Raw genomic sequence first — 16,007 nt, 5'->3', positions numbered from 1 at the left:
CGCCGACTGTATCACTCGGCCCCGCCCCCCGGCGCGCCGCGTCGTTGGCTGTGGTTGACAGCAGCGCCAGCCAATGGCTGCGCTGCTATCAATCCGTCCAACCTAGCCAATCAACGGCCAGGCTGGGAACCGAAGAGGATGACTGGGGGGGGGGACACGGGACTTCCGAGGGGTGAGGTAAGTAAAACGGGGGCTCGGGTACATTAAGGTGAAAAAACATTTACCTTTACAACCCTTTTAAGTTTGTCAACCTCCCATCTTAGCTGGTATAGTATAATCGACATAGCTGCAAATTCATTTCTGCGCAACAAAGTGGGAAGTGGAGCCATCCCAAGGCCTTTTTCAGACTGGAGCCCAGTGTAGATACAATCTTTGTGATCCCTGTTCCTACATCCCTTGTACAAACTGAAGGTTTCTAACATATGTATAGTGGAAATTTTGTAGTTCATGGTTTTAAAAGACCTGTGTTCAAGACTGGTTAACCACCTGCTGTTGATTTAGTTAGCTACATGCCCAGCCCAGCCAAGCCATATCTCTTTATATTTGAGGTTGGTTTCACACCAGTGGAAATTGGATGCGGGATGTCAAGATATTGTGACCGGCTCTCTATAGAACGGTTCACACATCTCCGGTGCGCATTGCCCAGGAGTCCTGTGAATTTTCTGGTCCATTTCAGGTCCAAATTCAGCCTGAAATCGGACCTGAAACAGTGAATGGAGACGCACCGGACCCCCTGCCGTGAGCCAATCCGTTCCTCAGCGTGAACCCAGCCTAATGCCGCCTACACACGGTCGTTTTTCGGCATTAAAATAAATGTAATTTTTTCATCATGAAAAAAAAAACGATGTTTTTCCAACTTCATCATTAAAAACGATGTTGTCCACACACCATCGTTTTGGAAAAATGATGAACAAAGCGCGGTGATGTACAACACGTATGACGGAACTCTAAAGGGGAAGTTCCATTCGCCTTTAGGCTGCTTTTAGCCGATTCCTTGTTAGCAAAAGACGATTCGCGCTTTTCTGTCTGTTACAGCATGATGAATGTGCTTACTCCATTATGAATGGTAGTTTTACCTGAACGAGCGCTCCCGTCTCATAACTTGCTTATGGGCATGCGCGGGTTTAAAACGTTGTTTTTGCCCACACACGATAATTTTTTACATCACGAAAAACAATCATTTTTTACATCACGAAAAACAAAATTTTCTAAGAAGCCGAAAAACGATGTGAAGCCCACACACGATCATTTTAAATGACATTTTAAAAAATGTTGTTTTTTTTCATGCCGAAAAACGACCGTGTGTATGCGGCATAAAGGATAAGTTTACCTTTGGGAGCATGTTACACGTTACACCCATATTGTTTGAGAAAGAATTTAGGGTGTAAAAAGTAACATGCTCCAGCAGTAACCGCTTTGTAACCCCCCCCCCACCTTCTCGATTCTCCCCCTGTGACAGTGGGCAGGGGTACTTCTCCCTACACACGCTGTCACAATTTGAAAATTGCATGGTTGTGTGAGCCTCTGTGAATGAAAGGTCTACAAGTACTGTCTTCCATCGTAGCAGACAACTTGTAGTTCTCAATGAACTGCGAGGGTGCTGGTGAGCGCTCTCGTAGTTCATTGATCTTCCTTCTCTTCAGTTACTGTCTGCCCATACGGTAGGTACAAGCAGACAGCTATACTGAGAGCTGGCAGGAGCCTAACGCTGCACCTGTGATCTACTGATCACAGGTACAATGCTTTCCAGACTCCTGCGGGAAATAATTCTAAATGCACATTTTTTTCTTTGCAGAAATATGTACATTGATTATTTTTTTCCAAAAAGGTAAACTTGGCCTTTAAAGTGGATTTAATCCCAATTCATGAAGTTTGAGCGGGGCACATATATCTGCAGTGTTTTGTTATCTCTCTTCAAAGAGTTAAGTTCAATAGCTCTCTCCTGAACAGTTCCTGTGTCCTGACAAATTGTCGGACACATCAGATAAAAGCAGCCTGAAATTTCCGGCCTTGGGAGGTTGCTATAAATAGATTAGCAGGGAGCTGGCCCTGTTACAAAACACCTTGCGTGTCTCTGCCCATGATGAGAGGGTGTGTGTGCCTTTCCTCCAATTAGCAATTTTAGCTATCTTGGCTGTATGCCCAGACATCACACTCTGTGTTAACCAGGAAGAGAACATTTCCTAACAAGATCTGAACTTTCTAAACAGTATATAAATGTGAAGACAGCAGATATGGATCTAAAACTTATGTAGGAAAATGTGTTTCATCTCAGTGTATCATCTGAGGCTGCTCTCTTCACTGGGTGTATGGAGGGTTTACATCCACTTTAAACTGGACTTATTTGCCCAGGCATCACCTGAGCAACAGCTAATGTTCCTAGCACCAGGTCTCCCAGTACCTCTGTATTTCCAAGAAGAATCCTAGTGTTCCTCAGTGCATCCTGGTGGAGAAGATTGCTAGTGAGTGACCCCCAGTGCTTCCTTGTGTCCTTGGTTGCCTAAGAAGTTTCCATATGACCCCCAAGACTCCCAGGGTTCTAGTTTCTGAGAGACTACTTGTGACCCCAAGGTTCCTAGTGTTCCTGTATTGGACAACCCTTGCTCCCAGTGCCTTCCAGTGTGATTTGTGTACCCCCAGTGTCCTTGTTGTCTCCCAGCATGTCCCTAGTAACTCTCAGTGTACTCCCGCCTGTAACCTGAGTCAGATGACCACAACCTAGGAATCATCTGTAGCGCAACCCATTTCCATCTTTATGTTGGGATCTCTGATGAAGAAAAGGTGGTTCCTTAGACTCTACACACATCAGCTCTTCCAAGAGCCCTCACATTTACTATAGGTATGGGCAGACTGGGTTCATCCCAACTATATTCTGTATACCTGCATTACCAAAGACCCCCATGCACCTCTGTGTTCTTAATACATACCTTTACCCCAGTGTTCCTGTAAGCTCATCATCCTATTACTCTAAGGCCCCGTACACACGTCCGAGGAACTCGACGGGCAAAACACATCGTTTTGCTCGTCGATTTCCTTGTGAAGCCGCCGATGATCTCGGCGAGCCGAAATTTCTCATTGAACAACGAGGAAATAGAGAACATGTTCTCTATTTTCTCGCCGAGATCCTCGTCGGCTTCCTCAGCCAGTGTACACACGGCCGGGTTTCTCGGCAGAATTCAGCTCCGATCGAGTTTCTGGCTGAATTCTGACGAGTGTACGGGGCCTTAGATTCTACTGTACTCCAGTCTCCCTATGAGCTCTGAACTCCAGTATTCTATGCCCTTCCTGCCTGTAAGAACAAAACCCATGTGATGCCAAATAGTTCAATATTCTGTGCTTTTGTAGATTCTCAGCTCTAGTGCTACTGCTGTCCTGGTCATCTGTAACCTGCATTGATTTGCTGTCCAAGCACCTCCATCCAGGGCCATCTTTAAGGCAGGGCAAAAGGGGCAGCTGCCCTGGGCCCTGTCATTGTTGTGGGGCCCAAAGCAGCTGTCTCATACTTGCTTGGACACGTGTGCTTCTGCCCTCCAGACATAAGACAGAACCATAGGAGTGCCATACAGTCTGTGGCTTAATATTGGCCTCTCACCATATCTCCCAGGTGGTTCATAGCCAGATCGTAAGTGTGCTTCCCCTGGGAGTATTCTATGTTATGGGTGGTGATCAGCTTCAGATTCTTCTCCCAGATTTGCCTTCTCTTCGTCTCATCCAGCTAAGGAGAACATTTGAAGGAAAAAAAAAACACCACAAAGTTATAGGTGTGGCAATGAGTTTTTTGTTTCTTATCTCTTGTTTTATTTTTTATGTATTTAAAACATGATGGCTAAAATCAAAACATGACATCTAGAATACAGTCTGTCAATAGCATTAACACAACATTCTTTTGTTTTTCTGTGTCCCCCCTGTAATATAGCTTATTATCTGGTGATCTGACCAGTAAGTCTGGTGTTTTTTAACTTTCTTTAAAAGTGGGACCTAAGAGGGTAAATACCTATCTTTCCAATGGTCCCTTGCCAGCACAGATATCCTTTTCTGATTGTAACAAAACTTAGCCGGGACATAGACTTTTGGAGAGGACTGAATGCTAGCCTCTTGCCTTCTGATTATGGGCCCTGGATTTTAAGGGAACAATACTCTTTGCGAGGTGTATGCCTGGAGACCCTTGAGGTGGTGTTACTTTGGATTTAAGTCCATGTCCCCACCCCAAAACACAAAACTCAGGGAACCCTGTACTGTATATGCCATATTATACATAGTGACTGCTTCATAATGTTGGGGCTCATTGAAGATGCTGATGTCATCAACTCCAGCCACCTGTCTGTCTGTTGTCTGATATAATGTGTTTATTGTAAATAAGACTAGTGTGGGCTCTAAGAGTATTTCACCCATTGTTGTTTGTGTTAATTAACTCTGCTATTGTGTGAAGGTTTGTGTTTCTATTAATGATAATGTTGATTGTGTCTTCTGAGCTAAAAGACGACAAGTCTGTCCTAAAGGTCTTGCCTATGAGTCACCTAGGCTGTCTAAAGGATTAGATATTTAGCTCATGTTTTATAGGTTTATGGTTACAGTTTGTATTGTCACCCTTGTGTATATATTTGTGTGAGATCTCAAATAAAAAGGCTATTCCTGATGTACTCCAAGACTGGTGTTGTCTGGTGACTGGGTGGGTTAAAGAGTCTTGGATGGTGCTGGTTCTGGACAGGGGAAGCATTGACAGCGGACCAAGTTCTGTTAAGGACAAGGGTTCGTCACACTGATCTTCTCTGGTCCTATTCACTGGCTGGTGATGAATGACATCACTCCTGAGACATCACTCCTTAGAGACAGGCCCGCCACTGAAAGCTGAGCTGCCAATGCGTAGTTCAGTTTACATCGAGCAAGCAGGTAGGGGCAATCTCCACTGATTAACACTGCTGATGTCCAAGGGTGGCTAGCTATGTTGCTCCTTCATAGATACAGTGGAGGAGTGAATATAGCCACCATAAAACAGGAGGTTGATCAACAGATAAAACAGCCACCACATCCAACTATCAGTAAACTACCGTTAACCCATTTTGTCTAAGGGCCAGAGAATGGAATCATAGTGTGTCTGATGGGGGGATACAGACATCTGATACTCCTGGAAATGTCAATTGCTGAAGTTTGAGAACTGTAGAGAACTGTTTCTGGGATTTATTCGGTGATGTCGATTTAAGTATGTCTCTATTTCCCAGTGTTTTAGTGCAATAAAGCTGTATGGATGGGGAGGAACAGCCTTAGGTGCAGGCCCGGATTTCCCACAAGGCCACTGAGGCCAGGCCTTGGGGCTCCAAGGGGCGGCAGTGGCATGGAGTCCCCCGACACCCGGAACAAACAGTTAAGGGCAGTAAGTTATGGGGGAATCCGCTCACTCGTTAACAAGTGATTGCGGTGATGTCGCCGAAATCACTTGTAAAATATGTGCTCCCATTAGTCCCCCCCCCACCCCACATACCTCTCTCTGCTGGCTCTGTCTTCGGGACTCCGTCCTCCCCCCGGCCACCGAGTCTGTCTCCTGTCCCTGCTGCCAATGTACACAGTGAGAGGGGAGAGCAGTGTGCTCTTCCCATCTCAGCTGTGACAGGAGTTCTAGCACAGTGCTAGGACTCTTGTTTTGGAGGTGACAGGGTCAATAAAGAGAACATGTCACCTTCAATTGCTATCACACAGGAAATTGTTTTCTCCTGTGTGATAGCAAAAAAGTTAAGTGAATTTTTTTTTAATAAAAAATAAATAAATAATAAGAAATAATAATTAAATTAATAAAAAAGTAAAGAATAAGAAAAATAATAAGAAAAATAATAAGAAAAATAATAAGAAAACTATACAAAAATTAAAAAAAGTAAGCGACAAGCTACAAATAAAAATAAAAAAAATTATAAAAAAGTAAAAAAACATACAAAACATATTTGAACTAACCGTGCCGCACATTCTCCATTGATTTGGGGGGAGGGGTTTGGTTGGCGGGGAGGGGGTGCATTGTGGAACCTGGCCTTGGGGCGGCAGGCAGAGCAAATCCGGCCCTGCTTAGGTGTATCTCAATGTAAGGTCTGCTTTAACCTCCCTGGCGGTATGATTCTTTCTGGTTTTAGGTGCTGAAAGCGGTACAATTATTTTGCATGAAAATTTGGTGTTTTACATTGTAGGCCTGTAATTCTTAGGAATAACTCACTTAAATCTGTCCAAACAAGAGTCTAGTAGACATCTCGGGTATGATAAAGTTTGAAAAACAAAATCATAAATTATAATATAATAAATAACTATAAATAATTATAACAAATAATAATGTAATTATAATAAAAATGATTCAATAATGTAATCAAATGAAAAACACTGAAATGTGCTCAGTTGCAGAATTGTCGCTGTCATTACTTTTATTTTTTTATGACAAATTTCCCCACAAATCGCTATCGCTCAATTCTGAAAGTGATTTTCTGAATCACGTATTTCAGAACACTAAATTTCTATCTAAATTCAAGGCATTGATGGCCTGGTAGTTTTTTTTTTGTTGTTGTAGTAGGTTTAAGGTGTGAAGTAAGGTTATGTTCTGATATATAAGGGTTGGAGTATCTTCAGATTAAAGGTTTAGGTTATATTCAGGAGTATGTTCAGGTTAAGGGTTCGTTTTTAAGCCAAATTCTAGGCGCACATATTTTATAGGTTCTATTTGACAAGTCTGTTCTTAGCTACTCTTTTGAGGAAAAACTTGCTGTTTACAAAATACAATAGCTCAAGATAAAGTGATGTGAGTCCTTCGCTCTAAAAAGTTAAACCAGTAACAATTTAGTTGTAGGGGGAAATGGAGAGGATCCAGAATATCTAAACAATTCATTAGCAGTAGCAGTAAACCATATATTTACTGATTAAGACAAACACTTACTTGGCCGTTATACTGTTTGTCATGGGTCTTCTTCCACAATTCCCATTCAGAGTTTAGTACGTCACCCCAGTACAAGGTGCCCCTCACCAATGGAAGTGCAATACTAAGTAGGTAAATCCAATACATTGTACTGCAGAAAAACAGGTATTATTATTATTACATTTATATCTGGCATTATACAAAATGCAGTAAGCGATAGCAACCAATAAGAACTACCCACGAGCCACCACTACCGAATTCTTTATACTCTAAAGTCATCTAAGCGTTATCCTGTTTGTATTACTTTTGTAAAAGACACATAGATGGTCAGTTAATCGTAAAATAATATTTTACTTATGGGTGGCAATAGTGAACTTAATTAGGCTCTGTTGTTTTTATATCACCTATGGTCTCTTTTGACAAAATCTGGTTAGCAAAGTATCTGGCTCTGTTATCCCACCATGGAGCCTGACACCTCTGCTGCTGTAAAAGAGGAGGTCACAGGTCACTTAAAGAGGCAGCAAACCCAGGGAAAAAAACACTGCCTGCAAGACAAAGGCATAATGAGCTAGTATGCATGGCATACTAGCTTATTATGTAATACTGACCTCCGATTGAAGCCGTCCAACGCCCGGACAGCCGACATCTTGTCCGGGGGTTACTTCCGCGTATCGCGGCTCCGGCGCTCTGATTGGCCGGAGCCGCGAAGACATGCGCGCAGGAGCCGGCAGTGACGGCAAGGCCTCAATGAGGAACGGCACACTACAGTGCGCCTGCGCCGCTTGTCTACGGAGCATGCGCCGTAGACAGCAGCGTCCGTGATTATAGTAAATATCTCCAATACCATGGAGATTTAGGGGATATTTCAAGCACCTACAGGTAAGCCTTAGGCCTCGTACACACGATAGGTTAACCAGAGGACAAGACCGATCGTGTGTGGGCCCCATAGGTTATTTAACCATCGGTTAAAAAAAAGCCAACTTGCTTTAAATTTAACCGATGGATTCCTAACCTATGGGAAAAAAATGATCGTTAGTAGGCACAACCATCTGATAAAAACCCATGCATGCTCAGAATCAAGTCGACGCATGCTTGGAAGCATTGAGCTTAGTTTTTTTCAGCACGTCGTTGTGTTTTACGTCACCGCGTTCTGACACGATCGTTTTTTTAACCGATGGTGTGTAGGCGCGACGGGCTATCAGTCAGTCGGTTAACCGATGAAAACGGTCCATCGGTCCGTTCTCATCGGATGGACTGATCGTGTGTACGCGGCATAAATCTAGGCTTAACTGTAGGTTAAAGTGGTTGTAAAGGGTTTACAACCACTTTAAGCCTCGTACACACGATCTGACTTTCCGACGGGAATTGTGTGATGACAGGATGCTATCGGAAAATCTGACCATATGTGCTGTCGGATTATCCGATCGTGTGTACGCAAAAAAAACAAAGTCTAAACATGCATTCTCAGAAGCAATGCTAACCATAACACAACATTAGCAGAAGTTGCCAAGGGTGGCGCTAAAGAGCTGAAAAAACATAGAGTTTTGTGTTTGTTGGCCAACAATTCTTTGCTGCTTGTATGCAATACAGGTTCACGGCCAATGCCCTTCGGACAAAAGTCTTAAGCTTTGTCTGCAGAAAATCTGATCGTGTGTACCAGGCTTTACACTTCTTATATGCAGAAGGGTAGGGCACAGATAGGGATGCGCTTGGGTTCAGTTCCAGAAGTTAACTGTTGTTGCTGGGCCAATGAGTTGCGGTCAGGAAATTCAGCGCTCCACAGCTGCACATTTACAAATAGGGTGGGGATTCTTGTGATATCATTTACCTAATAAGGCCACATGATATCATGAGTATCACTACCCCATTGTCTATGCTGGCTGTGAGAATCTCATGCCCACAGCTCATTGACCCGGCAATGACAGCTAATTTCAGGGTTCAAACCAAACCCGTTTCAGATAGAAGCCAAGCTCATTGGCCCAACAACGACATCTAACTTCTTGGTTCAATTCAAAACCAAGCCCAAGTATGTGCTTTTGCAGGGTCCATTATGCACCGGCAAGACTGGTGAGAATAGGAGTAAGGGAGGATCCAGCTTGCTCAAGATGCATGAGAGATCATGGAAACCTGATCCACGTGTTATGGAGATGTCCCAAACTGCACATTTATTGGAGGGAGGTGGTAAAGATTCTTAACCGTGTGTTTCAGATCCAGTTTTTAGAACACCCGAAACTGTGTTTACTAGGAATTATAGACTAAATCCCTGCTGAGGAATTTTCTAGACTAGCCATAGCTAGGGCTCTTTTCCAGGCTAGACTATTAATTTTGAGACACTGGAAGTCAACAGACCCCCTACGGTGAAGGAGTGGTTGGCGCAAATGGGAAACACTATCAGGCTGGAAAAATACATCTACCAGCATAAGGGTAGCACAGTGGTTGGCTGTTTTGGGGTTAGCTGTTGTAGACCTTATTATGGATCGTTTACCTATGTAATTAGGCAATAGCAGAGGGGGGGTTGACCTCACCCACCTGGGGCTTACGGCTTTCTCAGTAACTATGTGACTGAGTGTAGACATTGTTGGTGAACTGTATGTGATTCCGATATACACAGGACTAGACCAACCCTACCAAAGTCACCCGGTCCCTTCATGGCTAGAAGCCATAATTTCACACAGGACAAGCCCTTACCCTTCTGTCACCCTTACCTCCATGCCTAGACCCCATTTCATAGGACAAGCCCTTACCTCCCTTTCATGTCAACATTCACTCCTTGCCTAGACCCCCCATCATTTCATACAGAGGACAAGCCCTTACCCTTCCCTCCATGCCTAGACCACAGTTCATATAGAGGACAATCCCTTGCCTTCTATGTGACCCTTCCTTCCAGGACACAACCCCATCTTTACATACACAGGATGAAACTATCATTCTACAGATGCAGATACCCCCCCCTTCACCCACCCAAAGGCTAGATACTCCAGAATCCTTCCATGTCTACAGCCATCCTAGGCTGTTAACAACCCCCCTCTCATCAATACCTCAATGTCACCCATCGTAGGCTGTAGACCCCATTCACCTCCCTCAATGTCACTGGTCCAAGGCTTATGTATATGCTTATGTACCGATGATGAAGTACATCAATAGCAAGGTGTCTCATTATATTATGTCTTGAAATGGATGTCTGTACTGTTTCTCTATTGCTGAATTTTCAATAAAGTTTTGTTTGGATTAAAAAGAAAAAAACAAGCCCAAATCAAAGACCATCACTGGTCACCGGTCACTCACAACTCTCCTACTACTATGGGAAGTCGCGGATGATCCACACCTCTCCTACCTCAGAAGGGTAGGTCACAACTCACTCAGGCCTCGTACACACGACCGAGTTTCTCTGCAAAAACCAGCAAGAAACTTGCTGGGAGATATTTATTTGCCGAGGAAACCGGTCGTGTGTACATTTTCGTCGAGGAAACTGTCAAGGAACTTGACGAGCCAAAAAGAGAGCATGTTCTCTATTTCCTTGACGGGAATGGAGAAAATTGGCTTGTCGAGTTTCTCGACAGCCTCACAAGTAACTAGACGAGCAAAACGATGTGTTTAGCCCGTCGAGTTCCTCGGTCGTGTGTACGAGGCCTGACACCTTTTCTACTGCAAGAAGGAAGTCTTGGATCTCTCACATCTCTACCAGTAGGAAGTCTCAGCTCATTCACACCTCTCCTACCACTGTCTGTGGAATGACATAAGAATGAAATATCCAAAGAGACAAGGTGATATCTTTTACTGGAAGCATGGGTACAGCAGGGGATACACGGAAGACACCGAGTGGAAATAAGCTTCTAATGCCCTGTACACACGATAGGTTAGTCTGATGAAAACGGTCTGATGGATTTTTCCATCAATTATCCAATGAAGCTGACTGAAAAAACAATCGTGTCAGAACGCAGTGACGTAAAACACAACGACGTGCTGAAAAAAATGAAGTTCAATGTTTCCAAGCATGCTTCGACTTCATTCTGAGCATGTGTGGATTTTTAACCGATGGACGTACCTACAGACGATCGTTTTTTTCTATAGGTTTTTCATCCATCAGATAATTTTAAAACAAGTTCCTATTTTTTTAACCTATGGATAAATAACTGATGGGGCCCACACACAATCGGTTTGGTCTGATGAAAACAGTCCATCAGACCGTTTTCATCAGACTAACCTATCGTGTGTACGCAGCATAACATCTACACATACCTGGCAAAAGCCGCAGTTGCCATGTTGCATACTAGCCAACATCCAAAGTCTTGACAATATAAGAAGCTACAAAGACACCTCTGTATTATTGCTCATTGTCCGGAATGGAGCACTAAAGCTAAGCTGCCATCCACTAAGCAAATATTCAGCCTTGTTTGAAGTTTGTATGAGTTGATGAAGTACAGCCATCCTCACCTTGTCAAACCCTAGTTTGATCTTCCCAGAGTCAAAAGTGATGGATGATAAGACTCAAAAGCAAATGAAAAACAATATGAACTAGATGGTCAAGATAATGGTTAGTCAATCAGCATTTTCAGAAAACGGACAGCAACAACTGCCACAATACATTCCTTGGAAAAAAAAATCTACTTTAAGATGGCAGTAGGTTTGTACATTTATTTTTTACTCCAAAGAAGCAACTAGAGGACAAATTCCATTGTTTGGTTTCATGCTGGCTGCCAAAAGCAAAGGGCAGAGTCTGGAAGTCCAACAAGAAAAGTTTGATGCAAGAGATATAACTAGCCAATGGTTTATTCAACCTCTCCTCCAAATGACATAACAGAAATACCAGTTTTGAAAGTTAACTTGTCTAAATTATAATATGGCAGGTTTAACTATATAATATAATATTTAAAGGGGTTGTAAAGGTAAATGTTTTTTCACCATCCTATGCATTAAGGTGAAAAAACATCCGACAGTACCGCCCCCCGAACCCCCGTTTTACTTACCTCACCCCTCGAAAGTCCCGTGCCCGCCCCCGTGATCCTCTTCGGGTTCCCAGCCTGGCCGTTGATTGGCTAGGCTGGACGGATTGATAGCAGCGCAGCCATTGGCTGGCGCTGCTGTCAATCACATCCGATGACGCGGCGTGCCGGGGGCGGGGCCGAGTGATACAGTCGGCGGCTATGCCCGCCGCTGTATCACGGGAGCACGCCCGCAAATGCTTTCCACCATGCAAGCTCGCTCGCATGAAGGTGGAAAGCTCTTGCGAGGAGGAGTCGAGACAGCCCCTGAGGGACCCCAGAAGACAGCGTTCTGTGCAAAACGAGCTGCACAGTGGAGGTAAGTATAACATGTTTTTTTTTTTTTTTTTTTAAACATTTTTGCCTTTAGTGTTCCTTTAATTTATGTTGAAGCTTTTTTTTCTCCTAGACCTGTTTTTGAGCAGGACTTAGGCTGGATTCACACCTGTGCATTTTTAGTGCTTTTTTTTCATTTTGCAGACTTGCACTACAGTCCATTTAACATTGTTTCCTATGGGTCAGGTTCTGTGGTGCAAATCTGCAAAATGCAAAAAGCACTAAAAATGCATTGTTGCGAATCCAGCCTTATGCCGCGTACACACGTCATTTAAAATGATCATGTGAGAGCTACACATCATTTTTCGGGTTCTGAAAAACGACAAAAAAAAAATTCGAACATGCTGCATTTTTTAACGACGTTTTAAACAATGTCGTTTTTCGGGTTGTAAAAAATGATCGTGTGTGCGCTAAAACGACGTTAAAAACCTGTGCATGCTCAGAAGTTATGAGACGGAAGCGCTCGTTCTGGTAAAACTACCGTTCATAATGGAGTAAGCACATTTATCACGCTGTAACAGACAGAAAAACGCGAATCGTCTTTTACTAACACGGAATCAGCTAAAGCAGCCCCAAGGGTGGCGCCATCCGCATGGAAATTCCTCTTTATAGTGCCGTCGTACGTGTTGTAAGTCACTGCGCTTTGCTAGAGCATTTTTTGAAAACGATGGTGTGGGCAACGTCATTTTAATGATGAAGTTAGAAAAACGTTGTTTTTTCTAAATGCCGAAAAACTTTGTTTTTTTTTCATGCTGAAAAATGATCACGTGTACGCGGCATCAGAAATAGAAACATTCCATGTAAAAGCATAGAGTACACACATTACTTACATTGTAAATTCGTTCTTCTTTCTTTATGTCTGTACCTGTTTCAGAATTTCCTGGCTGATCGCATCTTGTGATTGCTCCGGAGTTTTATACGGTCCTTTATAGGGAAGTGTTAGTGGAAACGTTTGGTCCAGGAGATCTTGAGTTTGCTGACTCATGATGGAAATTGACAACTTACTCATTTGACACACACACACATTTATATTAACAATATAAAGCATCAATATTCACATTAAGAATTCTTTCCTGGTTTGGGTTTTAATAATACCACTCAACCTAAGGGCTCAAAAATGCACCTTGCTATGCTTATTTGAAAGGAACTGAATAGAATGGAATGCCAAAACATAGGGCAATGCAGCACACAGAATATCTCTCAAAATTCTGAGATAAGAAAGTGGGATACATTTTAGCACAAAGTAAGTAGGCAAAGGACAAACACCTCCTCACCCCGGTAATGTGGACCATAAACCATTAGTATGCCAGAAATGATTGGTTAAAGTTAACTCATCTAAATTATAATATGGCAGGTTTGACTATACAGTAAATCCTTGGATTGCGAGCATAGTTCGTTCCAGAAGCATGCTTGTAATTCAAAGCGCTTGTCTATCGAAGCAAATTTTTCCATTAGAAATAATGGAAATTTAAATGATTTGTTCCACAACCATTTATTCATAGGTACTTCAGTTTATAGTCCATATAAAAAGATTTTAGCAATGTGATAAGTTGTGTAACCATAAAATGTCCATCCACAAATGGAAGCCTCCACAAGGGGATTAGAAGCCAAATCCATCCAACTATGTGATATTCATGAAGTTTTCTTTCTACTCTCCTGTTAGTTTTGAGTTACATAGAGTTATGTAAATATAGACATGCCTCTACTTATCATATATGTATCTCATAATATGTTGCTTATTATATTTTGTTTGTTTTTTCTTGTAAAACTCAATAAAAATATTGAACAGAAGCCAAATCCAGCAGGAGCTACAGAGTATAAAGGAGAAGAGAGGCGCCTCTAAGGCCCCGTACAGACGACCGAACATGTCTGCTGAAACTGGTCCGCGGACCAGTTTCAGCAGACATGTTCGGTCGTCTGTACAGCCGAGCGGACAGGATTCCAGCGTACATTTGCCCGCCGGGCCTTTTTCGAGCGGGCAAATGTTTCTAAACATGTTTAGAAACATGCCTGCTGGAATCCTGTCCGTCGGACATGTTCGGTCGTCTGTACAGACCTACCGTACATGTCCGAGCGGCCGCCATCCCTCGCATGCGTCGAATGACTTTGACGCATGCGTGGAAGCATTGAACTGCCAGGGCCGTGCACGTCGCCTCGTCGCACGTCGAGTACGCGCGGATTTCTGTATGATGGTGTGTACAGCCATCATACAGAAATCTCCGGGCAGACATGTACGTTGAAAACGGTCCGGCGGACCGTTTTCATCGTACATGTTTGCCCGTCTGTACGAGGCCTAAGTGTAGCAATATGGTTACATTTAATGAAGGTACAACATTTAGCAACTCACATGGTTGATGATTAAAAGAGGCACATCTAAGTATGCAGGGATCCAGGGTAAAGCTGTCCACATAGACCAACCTCCGCATCGCCGGCTCTCACGCTATCAGTCTGCAATCGTGACCAGCAAGACTACCCTGCAGTAGAGCAATCTGAAAGCGAGGCTTGAACCGCTTGAGGAAGGGATGATATCAATGGTGGTGCAGAGGATAGTCTATGTGGACAGCTTTACCCTGGATCCCAGAAGCGATTCAGTTCGCATGCGCCGCGCTTTATAAGTTTTTCATTCATTCATTCATTCATCCCTGCATACTTAGATGTGCCTCTTTTAATCATCAACCATGTGAGTTGCTAAATGTTGTACCTTCATTAAATGTAACCATATTGCTACACTTAGAGGTGCCTCTCATCTCTTTTATACTCAGTTATGACATGACGCTACTCTTATATCAAGACATCGCTTGTATATCAAGCCAAAAGTTATTAAAAAATGTTGCTTGTCTTGCAAAACGCTCTTAAATTAAGTTACTCTCAAACCAAGGTTTTATTGTATAATATAAGCCGCATGGTGTGATGGGTCCTCTGTTCTCTGCCACAACTCTTAAGCCATTAGGTCTCCATTGACATACCTGGTTATAAGTTGAAGGGTGCTCATACCTGTGAAACTTAAAGCGGAGTTCCAACCACAATTAGCATTTTTTTTTTTTCACAAGAAAACAATTAGCATTTTTTAAATGTATGTCCTTTCATCATGCGTTTTTATAATATAAATCCGGTCACTTACTATTTTAAAATCCGCATAGTCCTCAAATAATTCCGCCCGTCCTTCCGGATGGTCGCTGGTAAACAGTAGTGACGTCATCTTCCAGGGGCAGTCCTCTCTTTGACGAAACAGCGTAGGGAGGAGTGGCGTGCTGACGTCACCACTGTTTACCAGCGAACATCCGGAAGGACGGGCGGAATTATTTGAGCCGGCCGGCTTTTAAAATTACAAACTACAAACGCTACTTTTTATCAATGGACATGTGAGTGCATCTTTTGTTTTATGCCATTAAATCGTTTTACCTTACAATACTGCTCTATGTTGGCTATTTTGTTTTACTCCCGGGTTTGAATCTGTGCGGGGAGACCTGGCTAATCATCACCAAGTGCATATCTTATGTGGAGGAGTACATCAGAGGAGCTGTAGCAAGGAGCTTGGCATAGAGCCACAAATGCGTTATTGATCTTTATAGATCCATGGGAGTCGGTAAGCAGATCTTTTATTAGAGGTGGAGGTTGCCTGCGTTCTGCTGTCTGACACTGCTTCCTGGACTATTTCTAACACATTTTGGGTGCATCTGTGATTCATCTAGGATTTCCATAGGAGTTGCAGCCAGTGGCGTCACTAGGGTTGGTGTCACTTGGTGCGGTAAAATATGGTGTCACCCCCCCCCCCCAATAAAAAATTTCAAATATTTTTTACCCAA

At 43.1% G+C, this 16,007-nt stretch overlaps 1 protein-coding gene across 1 annotated transcript in view; it reads right to left on the bottom strand.

Moving 5' to 3' along the window:
* Window positions 1-13,147, bottom strand: part of LOC120921061 (cathepsin K-like) — a 30,303-nt gene extending 17,156 nt beyond the window's left edge. The window contains exons 1-3 of the mRNA XM_040333683.1: window positions 13,032-13,147; window positions 6,905-7,034; window positions 3,593-3,715 (exon numbers count right to left, since the gene is read on the bottom strand). Of these exons, the coding sequence (XP_040189617.1) occupies window positions 3,593-3,715; window positions 6,905-7,030 (249 nt within the window). The 5' untranslated portion in view covers window positions 7,031-7,034; window positions 13,032-13,147. The remainder of the gene's footprint in view (window positions 1-3,592; window positions 3,716-6,904; window positions 7,035-13,031) is intronic.
* Window positions 13,148-16,007: the final 2,860 nt, after the last annotated feature.

The sequence above is a fragment of the Rana temporaria genome, chromosome 13 (assembly GCF_905171775.1).
Source record: "Rana temporaria chromosome 13, aRanTem1.1, whole genome shotgun sequence".
Classification (NCBI taxonomy): Eukaryota; Metazoa; Chordata; class Amphibia; order Anura; family Ranidae; genus Rana; species Rana temporaria.
This window is presented reverse-complemented; position numbering and strand designations above follow the sequence as displayed.